The 19,065-nt window shown below is 53.3% G+C and overlaps 1 protein-coding gene across 10 annotated transcripts in view; it reads right to left on the reverse strand.

Annotated features, from left to right (window-relative positions):
- DIP2C (disco interacting protein 2 homolog C) overlaps window positions 1-19,065 on the reverse strand; it is a 408,190-nt gene that overhangs the window by 8,823 nt on the left and 380,302 nt on the right. For all 10 annotated transcript variants that reach the window (XM_053225170.1, XM_053225168.1, XM_053225171.1 and 7 more), the window contains 2 exons: window positions 4,275-4,332; window positions 2,096-2,170 (listed from right to left, as the gene is read on the reverse strand). In XM_053225170.1, coding sequence (XP_053081145.1) covers window positions 2,096-2,170; window positions 4,275-4,332 — 133 coding nt within the window. The remainder of the gene's footprint in view (window positions 1-2,095; window positions 2,171-4,274; window positions 4,333-19,065) is intronic.

Below are 19,065 nucleotides of genomic sequence, written 5' to 3' on the forward strand. Positions count from 1 at the left end.
CACAGTGTTTAAAGTAAAGACGCTCTGAGCTGGGTTGTTTTCATGATTTTATTACACTGAAAAATGGACGCGTGAGAGACAGTCCACCTTGTCTGCACTGTCCCGTGGCTCTCAGACACCGTGGGCACGTCCACAGCCACCCAGTCAGTACCTGCTGAACAAACCCAACCCCAGAGTAAAGGAAAAAGCGACACCATCGTATAAGGGCAATGAAACTTGTTCCTTCTTCTCAGACACAAAATTTCCTTGTGAAGACACGTTCCTGTTCCGAAAACCAGAGTGAAGTGGGCTCTGATGCCCGTCTGGAGCCGAGGCCGCTGGCTAGACAGCGGCACAGGCTGGCGCCCTCTCCAGGCACCCAGGACAGCACACTGTCCTTCCCAGTTTCATTCCTAGGAATTGACTGACTGATTGAAGTTTATTTATTTTGAGAGAGACAGAGAGAGTGGTAGAGGGGCAGAGAGAGAGGAAGAGGGCGAGTCCCAAGCAGGCTCCTTGCTGCTGTGGGGCTCGAACCCACCCACCGTGAGATCATGGCCTGAGTCGAAACCAAGAGTCGGACGCTTGACTGGCTGAGCCCCCAGGGGCCCCGAAACAGACTCGGAAGTACAGAGTATAGACTGTGGTGCCAGAGGGGAGGCAGTGGGCAGGGGCTGAGTGGGGGGAGGGGATCGAGAGGTAAAAACTTCCAGGTGTGAAGTCAACAAATCTCGGGGATCAAAAATGCAGCGCAGGGAATGTAGGCAATGGAATCGTCATCATGTTGTGTGGTGACTGCACTTGTCCTGGTCAAGAGTCACATCACTGTGCTGTGCACCTGATGCTAACACGACACTGTATGTATCAACGGTCCTTCAAGCAAACGAAGCCGCTGCACCCCTCTTCCCGGTGCCCCAGCGCAGTGGCGCAAGCACACGTCACAGGTGGCTGAGGAAACGACAGTGCTGAGTCCTGACCAAATGCCTTTTCTGGTGGGGCTGCTGCTTAGCGCTTCGTGGGAATCTCTCGATCACGTCTGAAGATCAGAACTGAGGGGATAAAATACTGTACAGGTCTTCCTTAGGAACCTCCTTTAAACGTGTTGCTAGACGGGAGCCCGTGGGGCTCACCAGGCTTAACGCCCGCAGTTGCCTAAGCATCCGACGCTTGGTTTCAGCTCAGGTCGTGATCTTGCGGTTTCGTGGGGTCGAGACCCGCGTCAGGCTCTGTGCTGTCAGCATGAAGCCTGACTGAGATTCTCTCTCCCTCTCTCTCTGCCCCTCCCCTCACTCACACTCACACTCTCAAATAAATAAGCTTAAAACAAAAGAGTCTGTTGGTTGAGCAGTGGTGTTTTTAATAAGCTGTTAGTGACGGCAGCAGGTCTGTGGGCAGCTGGGGAACCTCTGTGAGGAGGGAAGCTGACCATGTGGGGCAGGTGGCACGGCAGCAAGGACGTGGGCATTAGACCCAGTGCCCGTGAGGGGCTCGGCCTTGCCGAGAACAGGAGGGAAAGTAAGTGCACCGTGCCCCTTTCTGATGTCCCTCCCACTGGCTGAGTGGGAGAGGGGGTGATCTAGGGCAGCAGGAACGGGGGTCAACCAGCGTGGGTTTCCTCCTAAATACGAGCGAATGGGTCAAGGCCACTGTTGACTTTCTGACAGAGGAAATGCTTGTCATTCCCTAAACTGCGACCATTTACTGACACTCCATGGTTCTAGGCTGTGGCCTTGTACCCTGGGCATGTTCTCCATGGCTGTCCCGACGCGCTTCTCAAGCACTAAGTCGGCAAGCGTGCGGGAAAGGCAAGAGCTAGGACGTAAGGAAACTCATTCCACGTACGTTCACTATCCTCTGCCCTAAATTCTTTGGAGAGGGCCATTCACACTTGCTCACGGAAACCTGCTTTGCAACCCTGAACTTTGGTGACTCGTTCTAGCGGCAAAGCTTATTTCAGGTTCCTTCCCAGCCAGTGACTTGACTTGAGGCTTAGCGGTGCTTCCAGGTGTTGAGGATGACCCGGCACGTCCAGCAGGGCGGTCATTTGGTCTCAGAGGCTCCATCTCTGAGCACGCCCCGCAGCTCGCCTCACCCGGGCGGACACCCCGGAACTCACCTCACCCAGGTGGGAGTCGCCCAATGGTCCTTTTGTTTCTGGATTGGCAATTATGATCCGAACCCCCGGGAGGATCTATGTGGCAGAGGAGAACGTTCTGGTCAGTGGACAGACAGGCAGATGCCACACCAATCAACCCTGCTGTGGCTTTTATGCCACGTGCCTGTTTTCCTTTCTAAAACTGTCTAGAAAGCGGTATGGCCTTAAATCAAAATTACATACCATAACATAATTTTACTGCGTGACAACCGCGTCTTACTGTAATTATTACTACAATGATAGTGCCTGTATTAAAGTGATCTTCACATTAAGAATCTGGGGACACCTGGGTGGCTCAGTTGGTTAAGCATCCACTCTTGGTTTTGGCTCGGTTCATCCCACGGTTCCTGGGATTGAGCCCTGCATCAGGCTCTGCGCAGACAGCGAGAAGCCTGCTTGGGATTCTCTCTCTGTCTCTGTCTCTCTCTGACCCTCTCCCACTTGTTCTCTCTCAATAATAAGTAAACACTTAAAAACATTAAGAATGTGAATAGAAACATGATGACTGATACAACTTAACTCAGCATGATGCATGAAAAATAGGAATTTTCAGACATTTCAATTAACTTTTCAATTGTGTTTAGTATCGTGCCTGACATCATGGCACGTGAATGTGGATGAAGGGGGAGGTTTGCAGTCGGTGCTGAAATAAGGAAGTCACTCGTGGATCAAGGTTTCGGAGATGAGTGTGGACCGAAAAGTGAGGCAGGTGTGGTGGAAGGGAGCAGGGTGGTGGCCCCTGCCGTGCTGTCAGGCGTGTTCTGACTAGAGAGCCTGGACAGCCCTCTCTTTCCTCAATCATGCTTCCAATGTTCTCCTGCCTGTCACTGTCTTTTATCGTAATATTCGTATCAACCATCTCCTTTTTTTACATTTTTTCCCACGTTTATTTATTTTTGAGAGAGAGAGAGAGGAGACAGAGCATGAGGGGGTGAGGAGCAGAGAGACAGGGAGACACAGAATCCGAAACAGGCTCCAGGCTCCGAGCTGTCGGCACAGAGCCCGACGCGGGGCTCGAACTCACGGACCGCGAGATCGTGACCTGAGCCGAAGCCGGACGCTCAAGCAACTGAGCCACCCGGGAGCCCCGACCATCTCCTTCTTAATGGAAGTTTGGCTTAGAAGCGTTTTGAATTTCACTGAAACCACATGCATCTGGAAGCAAAAGCTGATTCTGCAAATTTGGAATGAAGCCCGTGTGGGTTCAGTTAATCGAACCTTGTAGGGTTGAGGTTCAGTAAGAGCTCTCGGAACGGGTGTCCTGTCCCCTAGTCTGAAGCGTGACACGGTGGCTCTGGTCTCTGTGTCTCGCTCAAGGCTGAGTTAGGGCAGGTAAGCACAGGGTCCTACCATGAGAACCAACTTAGCAGCAAGAATTCTCACTGGCGCTCACACTGACACAGATGATAAAGGATCCAGAACTGACATAAGATGCTTCTGGAATTATGTCAAGTGGAGAAGAGACAGGACAACGGGGGCCAAAAATGAAAAAAGAAATCTTCCCTTTGGTGTAAATATACTTCTCACCCTCAACGTGTAAAAAAAAAAGACAAGCAAACACACAAACAAACAAAACATAACCACTGTGGCAGGAACTACTCCTCCCCCCACCCCACCATAACCCTTCCTTGCCTGCTTTCACAGCAACCGATAACCTGGGTTTATAGCGAGGCCCATACACACTCAGAACCAATATAAGGTTTCTAACTTTTCTTTCAGCCAGTGTGACCGTGTGACCGGACTTTGGGTGGCGGTACTTAAGTGTGCACAAGGCAACTCAGAAAACTTCGTCTGCATCTTTCCTTTCCTCCTTTTTCTGTTTCTTCTCCTGCTGGCTGGAATGTGAAAACGATGGCTGGAGCTAGAGCAGCCACTTTTGACCCTGAGGTACTCTTAGGAACAGAATCCATGCAAAGTAGAACAAGACAGAAAGTGCTGGGGCCCCTGGAGGTTTCATTTCTTTTTTGTGAAAGAGAAGAAAAACCTAACTTGTTTAAAATACTGTTGTTTTGAGTTTCTGTACTCACGGCCAAACCTATTGTTAAAAATATTCTAAAAAATACATTTCTTAAAATGTCAAAGCTCATACGCTAAGACTCAGGTTTATGGAGAAATACATCTTTCTTCCTTCAATACTTACTTTTCCTGATTCCATCAGGGGCAAGCTGTGAGGAGAGCCTCTTTCCACTAAACGCACTCTACAAAGAGAAAGAGAAGGTATGACTTGGCCGTGTTCTTGAGCCTGTGGTTCCCTTCCTCCATACTTAGCACCTGCCTGGTCAGTGCTGGTCAGGCTGCTGGGGAGCACTGTCCAATGCAATGCACTGTTTAGATGTCCAAGGAAAAAGTGATCCCACAGCGGACAGTAGCTGTGCTCCGGCAGGAACACGGAGAGAGACAGACACAGGAGGGGCCACAGAGAACAGAGGCAAAGTCCCGTTCGCCAATCATGCATGACCACCGGGAAAATGATTCTGCCTGGACAGGAACCAGGACTCAACTCAGCACTTGCAGAAAAGGAAAGGCGTACGGGTTAGACTGGAGCGCGAATGAGCTCCGGCCATGGAGACAGTGGCCCAGGTCCGCAGAGCACAGAATCGACCTTCTGAACCAGGTGCATCTGACCCCCACGAGGACTGGCCAATTTAGACGGCAAAACCTTCTAGAAAAGAAACTCTTTTCCACTAAAAAATACTTAATGGTGGCTTAATCTTAAGAACCGTGGATGACACTGGTGCTGGTCACAACCACAGCTGGCTGAACCCCCGCGGTGTTCTTTCTGCCACGGTACAAGACTGGGATGCTGTTCCTTCGCCTAGGGGGCACTTTTTGTTCACAGAGTGCCGTGCTTGACACTAGGGATACTCGGGGCACAGCAGTGAGGGCTGCTGGAGGCTGTGTCTCTGTGTCCATGGAGGAGGGATGCTCACCACCCCTGAGCCACCCTCTGCGTGGTCACAGCCATCCTCCCGCTGACTGGCACGTGCTCTGGAGACGGGAGGGGACGGGGAGAGGGGCAGGAGGCCTCAGAGGGGACCCCTGGTCACAGTGTGGGGGCGCACGAGGCTCCCTCACAGCCAGCCTTTGCAGCACCTGCAAGTGGGATGCCACGGGGGCGGGAGGGTGGTCAGGGGCGGGGCCGGGAGGGAGAGCACCTGACCGGTGGCGGCAGCAACGTGATGATGTGCAAGAGCTCACCATCCCCAGTTCGGGTTGGACAACAGCCACTAAGATCTCTGGTGCTGGTCTTGGGAAAGGCTTTGATGCTGACGACAGCAAATGAGGGCTATCCAAGGAAAGCAGCCCAGATCTTACACGCGGCTGCAACGGTTCCAGAACATGCCAACAGGCTTAATGACACGAAGCATCCAAGATAAATTACCCGATGCAGCGACAGAACTGTAAGCGACAAATGCTCTCAGGACCCAGGCGGCAGTGTGCTCACAGAGGCTGGGTCAGGAGGCTGGGACCGCTACCCTCAACTAAAGCCAAGCTCGTCTGAATGGTCAGGTGACGTGAACACGCCTGCGTCCAGTGGCTGGCCGCACAACTGTGGCTTCTGGATGTCAGCAACGAGCTACGGACGGAGAAGGCTGCAGGGACAGGAGGCTGACCTGGGTGGGAAATCGTGAGTCGTGTGGCTGGGGAAAGACAGGATGAAGGAGCAGGGGCCCAGAGGGGGTGGGCTTGGCACGAGGTCCCGGCACCACACAGTCCGGTCTCCGCGCAAGCAGGGCTGCTGCGGTCCGGGGGTGGGCGGCGGGCCGGCAATGCGGCCGGGCTTCCCCACAGCCCAGCGGGTCAGGCTGGGCAGCAAAACTCCTAGCCAAAAGTTAGGGCTGTTTTGGACACACTCCCACTCCGCCAGCTGTCCACACAAAGCCAGCACAACCTTAGGATGTGGGAGACCCCTGTCAGGCATTTTGGATGTATCCAGCAGCTGTGACTGCTGCATTAGGAGGGTGAGGACCCCGGACAGGGCACCTAGAGTCACCAATTGAGCCAGGCGCTTGAAACAAGGAAACAAGAGCAATGTCCCCGGACTGTGCAATTTGGTGCCCAGGATGTCCACGGCTTTTCCTTCTCTCCCTCCGTGCAGGCTTCTACCCCGACCTGTGCCTGGACAATCTAGGGCGAGATGACACGGGCGTGGGTCTCCTCCGGCCAGTGGGGCTCCTGGCCACGTGCACGCTGGCTGGCATCTGCCTTGCCAGACGGTGGCCTCCTTGGCCCTCTTCCTGCTTGAAGAGTTTACGCGTGTCCTGTCCTTCCCTGTACGGCCCTCAGCCTCTGAGAAAGCAGGCGTTTCATCTCAAATGTGGAAGAGAGGAGGATCTACCACGAGGAGTTTCTTCTCTGGCCTTTGTTAGAGCTTCCCAGGAATGCAGGAATGGGGTACTGGAATCACTCAGGGTTGCTCTGATGTGAAAAAGTTACAGATCCTACTGGCGAGTGCCACAGAGGATGGTCCTACATTCACATGAAAAATATCCAGAGAGTAAAATGAAAAATAAAACAGCCTTACGGAAAAAGGCAAGCTGTGTCCTCAAAGAGCCGGAATGCACATCTGCAGCCCACGGAAGGAGGAATCTTCCCCGCTTGTAAGGGAGATGCTGATACCGAGCGCTGGACGGGCTGCAGGGCAACAGCGGGCACCCGGGCGAAGCCCTGCTCGGCCTGACCTTCCCAGGGTGGGAGGGTGCTGCTCACAGGTCGGGTGAGCTCCGTACATCCTGTGCACCTGCCAGGCAGGGTCCATGAGATGCCCTGGGTCTGTGCCGCCATCAGCACCGCTCTCTGGAAGCAGCCTGGATGGTCACAGCCAGACTGCAGCTCGCGTGGGAGGCTGCCAAGGCGGGCGCCCTGCCCGAGAGTGGGCTTGGCTCCATCTTGAAGTGAGATGGTAAACGGAACCCCGTCTCCCGGGAGGTTACAGAGAGACCGAGCCTATGATCAGATCATTCTCCGGGGGACCCGCGTGGACGTGGCAGAATCTGTCTGACACAATTCAGGACCTGATTAAACCTGTCAGCCCTGGGACCAGGATTTTCCGCCCCTTCCCTTGCTGCCCCCCAACCACTGCTGCTGGCCGTCAGTGCACCTGCTTCCCCACCCCCCTCCAGCCCGCTGTGCGGCGTCAGGAAGGGCCTGCCTCTGACGCTTCCAAACTCAAGCACCAACCCTGGACTTCCGAAAACATGTTTTTCCCCCGAGGCTGTTAATACGGACTTGAAGTTTAGGCTTTCGCTAGAAAAGAAGACACGGCAAGGTAGAAAGTTCACGTGGGGAGACCGGTCACTCCCTACACAATCCCTCCCTTGTGCGCTGTCCTTACTCCCATCTGAACCTCACCCTGCACAGCTGCAGCCACCAGAGTGACGTCAAGGAGCTACAGACACAGGGTGCTGAAGCAGGAGGTCCGTCTGCAAAGGGCTCCTTCCTCTGGCCTTGTGGAAAAGGCTGGGGGGAGGGGCTGCTGCCCCCTCCTCTCCCTGACACAGGGTGACAAACCACGACTGCCACCCAGGGGAGGTGCTCACAGCTACCGTCACCCACTGGCAGGCTGCCCATCACACCACCGGCTCAGGAGACGGGAAGCAGTCGAGAAATCGCACTATCTGTCCCCGTAAGAATGACGGCAGCTGCCACCGCTGCTGCCAGAAATGTCACTTCGGGAACACGGACGAGCCCAGTGCAGATGTGTCCTGAGGGGGGACAGACAGAGGCCGAGGGTGGGTACCCGCCCCTGCCAGCTGTGCCGCTGCCCGGCCCCGGCCCCCCGGGGAGGTCTCCGTGACCTGGAGGGTGTGCAGCACCCACACCTCCCATCACCACGGCCCGCTCTGCCACAGCAGCCAGACGAGGAAACGGGGCCCCGGGTCTGCCCCCGCAGCTAGCATGCCACAGACGCACAGCTGCAAACTGGGGGCCTTCCAGGCCCACGTCTGCACGGCAGTGTCTTCCAAAACAGCCTGAAGCGTCTGGAGGATGGACTATAAGGCCGCTGGCACAAGTTTTTCAGAACCCCAGGAGAGGGAGGGGAAGTTCCAAAACACGGGATGTCATGCACGTCCCCAACCCTGGCTTCAGTGACCCGAGGTGCTAGGGTCGGATTTTGTCCCCAGCTTCCCGGCAGCTGGGGCAAAGGGAGGAAAAATGAGACAAGTCTCACGGTCGGTCGAAGTCTGGATTCTAACCGCGCTGCAGGTGAAGCCCTCCCAGAGAGGACCGCTAGAGGCACGAGGAAACCCCAAACAGAAGGGGCATCACGGTCACGCCCCCACAGGAGCAAGGCAGCAGAACACTCCCCAAGCACTGCTGCCCCTAACGGAAGCTCTGCCCCGGAACCCGCGCTCAGAGCTCCAGGTCACACATAGCCCACGGCACTGCCACCAAGCCGGCAGTGGCAGGGGTGGCGTGGAAGCCCAAAACCGCATAGAGCCACCCAAAATGAGGGACCCCAGGCACAACACAAGACGTGCTTATCTAACACAGCCGCAGGACAAAGCAGTACCTAGCGTCCCGGGTGCCCCTTCTACAATCACGGGTCTAACACGCTCCTGCCCCCAAGGTCCCCTGCCACCGCGGGGCCCAGACATTGCTCAGTGCAGGCCCTCGTCTCTCCCTCAGGCTGACGGGAGCCCAGACTCCTCCTCTTCTGTTGGGTCTGTCAGCGGACACCCCAGCCAGAGGTGCGGGCCAAGACGCCGTGTCCGCCCATAAGGCTTTGATGGCAAAGACATCTGAGGTAATTAATATGTTTCGACAGCAGCGTTTGATGCACAGGAACCCTGAAGGAACAGCTCAGGCTCTCTCTCTGGGCCCCCAGCAACGACCGCGGTCCTGGACACACAAACGCGCTTCGGTTCGGGAGCCAAACCAGCCCACGTTTCCTCAGCTTCCGGCTGCCGACTGTCTTCTGGACCCCACAGGACAGCTGGTTCCCACGTCTCCTTAGCTCATCCCAGCTGCTGCAGTTTCTCAGAACATCCTCGTTTTCCACGACCTTGGTAGTTGTGGGGGCAGGGGCAAGGTGCTGTGCAGAGCATCTGGCATTTCTCACGGGGTTACGCCGTGGTGGTGAGCTAGGGGAGGAAGCGCTCTCATCACGGACACCCCCACCCGTGCCGACCCTGACCTGCCACGAGGCTGCCAGGTGCCTCACCGAGCGCCACTCCCCACCCTCCCCGCCGTCTAGGCAAAGATGTTGCTCTGCGTGCCCACACGGGCCTCGAGGGGGCTCACGACTCCCACTGCCACTGGCCAAGCTCACACCCCAGGAACAGGGACTTAAGACAGGCTGTCCTTCTAACACAGGAAGTGGAAGAAGCTCAGGGCTGCAGGCTGGTAATGTGCCCCCAGGGAGACACAGAGATGCCTGCATGGAGCTGGGCGCTGAGAGGCACCGGGCAATGTGGGAGTCCCTCCGGCTGTTCTGGAGTTTGCTTCTACGCCCCACGGGACACCTCTGGTCCCTTTCTACGTCGATCCGCACCTGCCAGAAGTGGTTCTGGTTCTGCTCCCTCCCACAGTAAGGGGTTGGTTAACTTACGTGTACCCTTCCCTTTTGAGAAAAGAGTGACCTGAAAAATCATTCCTGGACTTCATACGTTAAGATTTTTGTTTTTAAAACTTTTTCTCTTTGAAAGTTATTTCAAACCGGTGGAAAACTTACAAAAATGAAAACAGTACAAAGAACTGTTTTAATATCCCTTACTCAGATTCACCCATTGCTAGCATTTTACTCATTTGCTTAACCATTTGCGTGCTCTCTGCTCTGCTCGCTCGCTCGCTCTCTCTCACTCACACACACATGCACACACGACCCTTTACTGCTAAGTACTTTAGTATGCATTTCCTACAACGATGGATATTCTCATACACAGTCACAGGACAGTTGCCAACTTAAGAACGTTAACATTGATCTGATATTTTCATCTGCGGTCCCCATTCCCATTTTGTCCATTAGCCCAATAATGGCCATTACAGCACTTCCTGCGCCCCCACCCGACCCCCTCCCCAAGTATAGGACCTGCTCAGCACCACATTTTGCATTTGGTTGTAACGTCTCTTTAACCTCCATCAACGAGGAACATTTCCAAGCCCTTTCTGTCTTTATGAAATTGACATTTATAAAGAACACAGCCCCTGCCTCTTAAAAATGTCATTTAAAACCTTTTATGGGGCGCCTGGTGGCTCAGTCGGTTAAGCATCCGACTTCGGCTCAGGTCACGGTCTCACGGTTCGTGAGTTCGAGCCCCGCATCAGGCTCTGTGCTGACAGCTCAGAGCCTGGAGCCTGTTTCAGATTCTGTGTCTCCCTCTCTCTCTGACCCTCCCCCATTCATGCTCTGTCTCTCTCTGTCTCAAAAATAAATAAACGTTAAAAAAAAAAATTTAAACCCTTTTAACTCAAGATGGAACAAATACCTAAGTGAAAGAGGTAAACGTATAAAAATATTACAATAAAACATAGAGAGTAAAAGTTTTACAACATCGGGTTTGATTAAAAAAAAAAAAAAAAGAAAGAAAGAAAGAAAAATCCCACGACACCAAGAGCACAGGCAGCGAAAGATGGATAAATTGGGCCACATCAAAATGGAAAGCTCTGTGACTGATAAAGTCAGCAAAACGAGAGGCGACTCAAGGAATGGCACAAAACATGTGCAAGTCGTTTATCTGATAAGGGACTAATATCCAGAGTATAAAGAAGTCCTACCACTCAAAAGTAAAATAATTTAATCAAGTTGGGCAAAGGACCGGAACAGACATTTCTTCAAAGGAGACGCGTGAACGGCCAATACGCACGAGAAGATGCTCAACATCACTGGTCATCAGGGAAACGCAAATCACAACTACAACGAGATACGCTTCACACCCACTAGGGTGGCTACTACACCAAAAAAATTACATTAACTGGTGTTGGCGAGGACGCAGATACTGCTGGTGGGAATGGAAAATGGTGCAGCCACTGTGGAAAACGGCCTGGCGGTTCCTTGAAAAGGTAGAAACAGGACCACCCAATGACCCGGCAGTTCCGCTTCGGGGCACGCACTTAAAACGTTTCGAGGAGAGCCTAGGAGAGAGAACGGCACACCCGTGTTTACGGCAGCTTCGCTCACAATAGCAGACAGGTGGAAACCACCCAAGTGCCCACCAGTGGATGGCGGATCAGCAAAATACGGTCCATCCCTACAATGGAACGCTATTCACCCTTAAGAAAGAAGGAACTCTGACACATGCTACGACATGGATGGGCCTTGAGGACATGCTGGGGAATGTGGTCAAAAAGATGTGACCACTCGTTGACCTGTGAGCTCGACCCGGGCACTCAGAGGCTTTTCACCCCTCCTCTGTCTTTGGAATGTGGGTTCCACGTGCCTTTCCTGCTCCCAGTGGCTGTTCCAAGGACATGGCCTTGGATGCTGACACGGTGCTGGGAATATGACTGAACTCAGTTGGGGCCTCTCTATGATCTTTTAAGATCTGGTGGGCAGATGTGGGGATGCATTCGTCTGGCTGTCACCCAAGACAAGCCTCGAGGGGAATTCCCATGCTCCTTATAACTGCCACCTCCCTCACCCCCCTGGAGGGGCATCATCTTCCCTCGGGCCACGCTGGGTTGCACCTGGGAAGCTCCCGGGAGGGTGTACACAACAGACACTGTGCTCAGTAGAATAAGCCAGTCGCAGAAGGACAGACACCGTGTGATTCCACATGTGGGGTACGCGGAGTAGTCTAATCACAAAGACAGAAAGTGGAATGGGGGTGCTGGGGCTGGGGGCAGGGGAGTCAGTGCTTCATGGAGACGGAGCTCCGGTTTGGGAAGAAGAGGCAGTTCTGGAGGCGGATGGTGGGGAAGGGTGCACAGCAACGTGGACGTACTTAATGCAGCTGAACTGTGCACCTGAAGGTGGTACGAGGGTAGGTTCTCAGTTAAAATTTAATCATTTGGACATTATTTTGGGGTCTCTAATTCGTCGGGTTCTCAACAGGGCTATGCTTGTCTGTCTGGAGGATCCTGTCTGGAGGTCCATCAGTCCACCTGGCTCCCCCGGGGTCTGTTCTGAGCTTGTCAGTTCTTTGTCCCTTTAAGCAGAATGTTCCAGCACACAAGGACGAAGGCAAGAGCACTCACCAAGTTGCACGCCTGCTCGCAGTTTTCTGTAAAATCACAGGTAAGCAGGAGGCGTGGGAGGAAGTCACCTGTCACTTCAACAAGCTGACCACGAACAAATCCCATCATTTTGTGGCGCCTGTCACACACCCAGCCCTCAGCTCTGGCCCCGTGGTCCCCGCACCAGCCCTGAGCAGTGGTTGGGCCTGCGTCCGAGCAAGCAGCCGGGTTTTCCTCCACAAAAAGACTATCAGAGAATGAGTTTACTGAAGCAAACAGATGCTTCACTTCTAAGGAAAAGTATCTAGGATTCATGCCTTTTAAAATAACTTTCACTTTCTAATGAGACAGTGACTGAGTCTCTAATGAGACTGAGACAGTAATAGGACAGCCACATGTGAAAGAATTAGGTGGTTGCCCTTGGCTTTACATGGACATGTGAAACATATTAAGATCCTGTCATCAAATGGCATCCAAACATTTTGTTATGGTGGTTATTTTGTTAACAGTGAGAGCAGGGTAACTTAGCAGGATATAAAGACACAGGCTGAATGAGCGGGCCAGGAAGAAAGAAAGAGGGTTTTCACAGGCCTGTATTTTTCCACACCTACCAAAACACAGTACTGGCCATTTAATTAAATAACACGGCATGTGTGTGTACATTAACACGATGAGGAGGGAAGAGAGGACAAGGAGGTGACGGGGTGCTCACCTAACGTGGGACAGCCGGCATTTCCTTCTGAGCAGTTCGTCTGAGGGAGCAGGTACAGTAAGAACAGAGGCCCCGCCCTTTGCGGGGGTTCTGCCGGACCCTTTCTCCTTCTCGAGGCCTGAGATCATGAGCACGCATGAGGGGGCCTTACCCTACGCCACAGAACTCCTACCAGCTGGCAGTGACGGACCCCCTGCATGGCATGCCCAGGAGGGGCTCAAGGCACTCTGGCCACGCGGGCTCACAGCTCACGACTAATCGGGAGACTGTGAACAACTTCTTCTGGAAAAAGAAACTGCAGGAGGCAGCTCTCTGCAGTGGGAGATTTCCCCCATGGAACAGGCAGGAAGTGAACTGAGTCCCTCGACTGTCAGAGAAGAAACACAGCGCTGGTAACACGGTGGCTGTGAGAACAGATGTCTGGTTTTAGGGCAGGGTGGCCAGATTTAGCATATAAAAATACAGGACGCTTGGTGAAATGTGAATTTCAGATCAACAATGATTTTTAGAGTACATGTCTATCCATGCATATTTGGGACATACTTGTCCTAAAAAAATTATTCCTCTTTTCTCTGAAATTCGAATCTAACTGGCTGTCCTGTATTTTATGTGCAACTCCAATTTACAGGATTTGGTGGTGGTCTTCAGGATAAGATTTAATGAATAAGCCCGTGGAAGAAAAACTAGTCCTTATGTTACTTATTTTTTATTTGTATTTAATTATTTAAATTTGGTCTTTACTGGAAAAAGACCACAGAACAGTTTCTCAGAAGAACCTAAAATGTTCTAGAAAAGTAAAGGAACATTTAATCAGAACTCAACAGTGTGTCGAATTGCGGAAGGGACTCAAAAATCTGTCCCAATCATTCAGAACTGGGTGGGAAGGGGAGGCCAGAAAGAGGGCTGGAACTGGCATGTTCCTCCGGAACTCCCTCCCTCGTGCTGGGGACGAGGGCCCAGGAGGTTCAGGGACTAGGTCTCAGGTCACACTTCCAGGTGGTGGCAGAACTGTGCCCAGATCTCAGTAACTCAGTCTGTGGTTCCTCCTTTTTCTCTCAGGATCTCCTGACGGGACAGCAGGTGTCAGAATGGGGTGCCAAGAGCAGAAACAGCACTGGGTTTAAAAGGGGTACAGTCTCTAAGGGATGACGGATGGGGGAAAGTAAACAAAGAAAGCAGTCGAGGGGAAGAGCCTGCCCCCCCCCATCTCCTGAAGTTTCCTTAGTGCGAGGCTGGGATGCTGCCCTGCCTCCCACACCTGCCCAGGGCCTCCTCAGATATGGCTTTGGGGCTCTCTGCCTGCACACCCAGCCCAGAAGGAGATTTCGAGAGGCTGTGTGCACTGGGTTGGACTCTGAAGAGAGGAGAAGGAGACAAAAGGGAATAATGTCTTTTTTTTTTTAACGTTTATTTATTTTTGAGACAGAGACAGAGCATGAATGGGGGAGGGTCTGAGAGAGAGGGAGACACAGAATCCAAAACAGGGTCCAGGCTCTGAGCGGTCAGCAGAGAGCCCGACGCAGGGCTCGAACTCACGGACGGTGAGATCGTGACCTGAGCTGAAGTCGGCCGCTTAACTGACTGATCCACCCAGGCGCCCCAGGAATAATGTCTTTTTAAGGAAGCCACAAACTCCAGAGAAGATTTTGGCCTTACAGGGTAGATGGAGGCTGGAAATTCACCCCGAAATTACCATGTAAGGGACCCTTTGCAAAGTGTGAACTCTTCTTTTTTTATCCAGTTATCTCCAGAGGTAAAGTCGTCTGATTTTCAAGTATACTCCGTAAGAAGTATTTCAGGAATGCACAAAACCCGCACCACAACTCTGATCAATTAAATCTTCGATTATGAAGCAGCCACTTAGTTGGCTAAACAATGAGTTCAAAGAGCGTGCGCCTGCCTGCAGACAGCCAGAAGCAGAAATAAGGGTGGACGATACATACTAGTAGGTGAAAAAGCCAATCTGTAACTACACATACAAGGTCCTATCTATCTATCTATACTCCCGCAAGAACGATACGTTGTTTACACGGATGAAATTATTTGATCATCACAATGCTTCTACGATGTAGGTACCCTTGTTTCTGTGTGACACGCAGGGAACAGAACACAAAGAACACGTGCTCAGGCTCACCTGCCACAAGGGGTGGCCACGAACCCAGGAGGAACAGGTCCTGCGTCCAATCGAACGGCAGGGAAACTATTGTGTCATCTGCTTCCAGGCAGAACCTCTGGGGTTAGTTCAGCCCACAAAGGGTCTGGGCAAGTCAGGTGCCCGGCACACCTCCCGGACAGCCATAGAGGGCCGTGGGACCAGAAATCAGAGATTCGGTGTAAGAAGTGTAATGTGAGGTTATGCGAAGAAGCTCACGCCAATCATACCAGGAGCCAATCAAAAGAAGGGTCTCATTCCAGCTGGTCTGTCTTCATCCAGCCCCCTCCTGCCACAGACTGAGTCACAAGCCCACCTGTGCACTTCTGTTCTGTGCCTACTTCCCACGGGATCCTGACTCTTGGTTAACCACTGACCAGGGATTAATGGACTATCCTTGCTTTCCTGAGACTTAGCACTTCAGGTTGGGAGGAGTAAGAAAGCTAAGAAAGCTTTATGATAACATTGTATCCATAAGATGAAACTCCTAAAACTATGACTTTAAGTGCTGAAAAAGATTTTTCCCCCGTCCTATCTCAAGTCTGCAAAATCCAAGTGCTTAAGGAAAGATCCAATTAGAGGTGACTGAGAGACCATGAGTTCATCTTACATGAACATATTAGAAACAATATTTTAAAAACACTCATTTTTAAGTAGTCCCAAAGCCATGCCATCATTTCCCTTGTGCACAGTGGAACTGAATTTGTTCCAGAAGTAGGAGCAGGATTATCCTTGCCACTTGAGGCAAAAACGTTCTCCATGGTGACCTCCCAAACACACTGTGGTTCATAGAAAACAATGGGAATTAAAAACAGAGGCAGAGGAGCGCCTGGGGGGCTCAGCTGGTTAAATGTCCGACTTCAGCTCAGGTCATGATCTCACGGTTCATGAGTTCGAGCCCCGCATCAGGCTCTGTGCTGACAGCTCAGAGCCTGGAGCCTGCTTCGGATTGTTGTCTCCCTCTCTCTGCCCTTCCCCTGCTTGTGCTCTCTCTCTGAAAACTAAACATTAAAAAAAATCAAAATAAATAAAAAAATAGACACAGAAAGTCCAGTACAAATCAAATCAATTTGGGAAGTCTATTTGATCACAGGTTTCCACAACGTGGCTGTCCTTTGTCACCTGTCTTTCCATGCATGCATAAGAGAATGCAGTCTCTTTCTGGGGATACTGCACTTAACACGCTGACAGGCTAACCCTCTCCAGGTTAATTAGATCATAATTACGTAGGTGCCCTGGGGCTCCCAGTGAGTGTTCTAGAGCAGCAGGAAGAGTAATTAATCCCACAACTGAATCTTCATACAGTGGAAGTCAGGACAAGAGCCCCATTTTTGTTTTTTTTTTTTTTTTACACTAACGGTGACAAGACAGAGAGTCAATATTTTCAAAGCTCTGTTTCACCTGCACCCCGCCGGGACCCCCGGTCACCCTGGTGCTGTGGCCCCACGGGTCCCTGGGAAGGCTGGCTTTACCACACCCACTCTGAGCACAGGGACACTGAGGTCACAGGGCCTGCCCAGAGGTGAACCCCGTTCACTCGGACCGCAGAGCCTCTCCGTCGCCATCAGCTGCAGCGCAGGGCACACGTGTTACATGTTGACAAAGGTCAGAAGTGAGGCTAGAGACTGCACGCTGGAGGACAGCTTCTCTAGGGAATATTCAGGGTTGATGGTGTTTGAATTGGACTGGACTTGAAAGTCGGGGGTTGGCGTGGAGACCGGAGGCCCCGGGGGCATGGCTCACCGCACAGGAGGAGAATCGGCCCGGGAGGCAGGAACCTGACAGGTGAGGGGGAGGTGCCAAGGAGGTTTTCTGCTTCAGAGAAGCAGGGCCCGGGCGGCACCCTGACCGGCCCACAGCCTGGCTGGAAGGTCGATTACAGGTCACAGGTCGTGGGAAGTTGGCCCTCGGGAAGATGCAGCGAAGGACCCCGAGAAAGCGCCCGCAGGGAGGCTCCGGGGACAGGCCTCGCTGCAGGAGTGGCTCCGTCAGGTTCCAGGGCCGCTTGGCTTTGGTTTCCGGAAGTCAAACGCGGAAAGAGGGGCAGGGGAGCTAAGTCCAGCACAAAACTTTTGGGGTCTGAAGACCTCCCTCAGCTCTGGGCCACCTGTGTCTTTGGATGGCAGGGGAGAGAGGCGAGGACGTGAGACAGCGTCACTGGCGGGCGGGCGGCCAAACCAGAGCGACAAGTGTGCAGCCCTGGGCTCTCCTGGGAGCGGCCTGGGCAGGGCACACGCGGGCACCTCCGGTGCATCCTGACCCCGGCAGCCAGCTAGGCGCCCCGACACGAATCCACGTGACCACGGGCCACGGTGATCAGCAGCACCACCCAGTTCTCTCTGAAACGTACGACTGCCAGCAGGTTCACGAGGACGTTTCCTTCATTTTCAGATGACCTCGTCAGAGAAAAGCACCTGAGATTACAGGTCAGGACAGAAGTGTCCCTTAAGAGGCCGCCGGACTGACTCCAGGGGCGGAGAACCGGTAAGTCTCCACGGAGCGCTTCCTGCATCTGAGGTGCCCCCCAACCCCCTCAGCCACGCCCCCACTCCTGATTCCACCTCATGTTGCCTCGTGGCACGTTTCCTCCACGAAAAGATATGCCGAGGACCTCGGAAGGCAAGGTCACGGGCACCGCAGGGAGTGCCTACCGTTCTGCTCTTCTCCAGGAAAGAAAACTCAGCCCCCGAGTCCCACCACCCCTGATGCTCTGGGACCTGTGGACACAAGATGACAGCCTCTGCTCTGATGGCTCCGTGACTGCAGGCCACCCTCCTGGGGGAAAGGGCTGTGGTTTGACCCAGGTGTTTGCTCCCCGTGTGTTTCGAGCTCCAGGCCACACGCAAAACGGCACGTTACTCAAACAAGGATTCTTGGACGAGCCCCCGTCCAAGAAGGTATAAGAGGCATAATATATCACAATATTATTTCCAGGTTACTTTTCTAGGGGGGATAGTCGATTTGTCCTAAAGCCCAGAAGTTACTACGTGAAAATGTGTATGTGCCCCCGGAGCAAGGTACGTGAACGCCTCAAAGCCAAGTTTCTGAACCACGAAGATGCTCCAGATGAGACTTCGTGGCGGGGTAGCCGGCGAGGGGCAGTGGGCACGTGCTAGTCTCTGCCCTCGGCCTCCGGGAGGGGCCTCCGCCAGAGGGCTCTAACCTTGGTGCCCCTTGAACAGAAGGGTCTGAAACGAGGGCCCCGGGCGCCAGGTGGGACGTGGCTGGCTGAACACAGGTGGTGCCTCCCAACATCAGCCCATTGCGATCGCACGTGGGGGGCTGACTGTGCCCAACAGGAGAGTTTCGTCTGTGTCCCCAGCCCCCATCTCCTGGATGCCGGCCACCCTACTCCCCAAACTGTGCTCAGCAGGCACAGCCCAACATCCACGGGGCACAAGCCCTGTTGGGAATGCCCATGAGAGTCGGGGTGGTCCTCTCCAGGCTGGCTGGCGCGTGCACGGGCGGCCCCTCAGTCTCCACAAGCCCGCTCCCAACACACCCACACGACGACTCTGTGTTCCTCCAGGAGCACGCCCAGGCCACCAGCTGTGACCATGAACTCCATTCTTCCCACTGTTGTACAGCACGAGGACACACATTCGTAGGCAAGGGAAGGAGACACGCAGCCTCTGGCCATCACCACACATCCATCGGCCCCCACTGGTCATTTATGGGTCACACCCGTATGAGGTCTACACTCACTGGTCCCAGTGCAACAATGACCGGGCATGTCCCTTGTTACCAAAAAGAAACAGTCTATTTGAGGGGGAGTCTGCAGGAAAGACAGCGCATCCTCCTCCTGGCTGGGGAGGAAATTCCCGGGAAGGTCCTCACCTTGCTTCCACGCCCCCCACTGCTCCCTCCCAGTCTGAGGCAAACTTACAAAGGACCCCCCCTTTCATTTCTGCTCAAGGCTGCTTGGGAAGCTGCACAGAAGGTAACTTCAGT

This window comes from Acinonyx jubatus, chromosome B4, assembly GCF_027475565.1.
Source record: "Acinonyx jubatus isolate Ajub_Pintada_27869175 chromosome B4, VMU_Ajub_asm_v1.0, whole genome shotgun sequence".
Classification (NCBI taxonomy): domain Eukaryota; kingdom Metazoa; phylum Chordata; class Mammalia; order Carnivora; family Felidae; genus Acinonyx; species Acinonyx jubatus.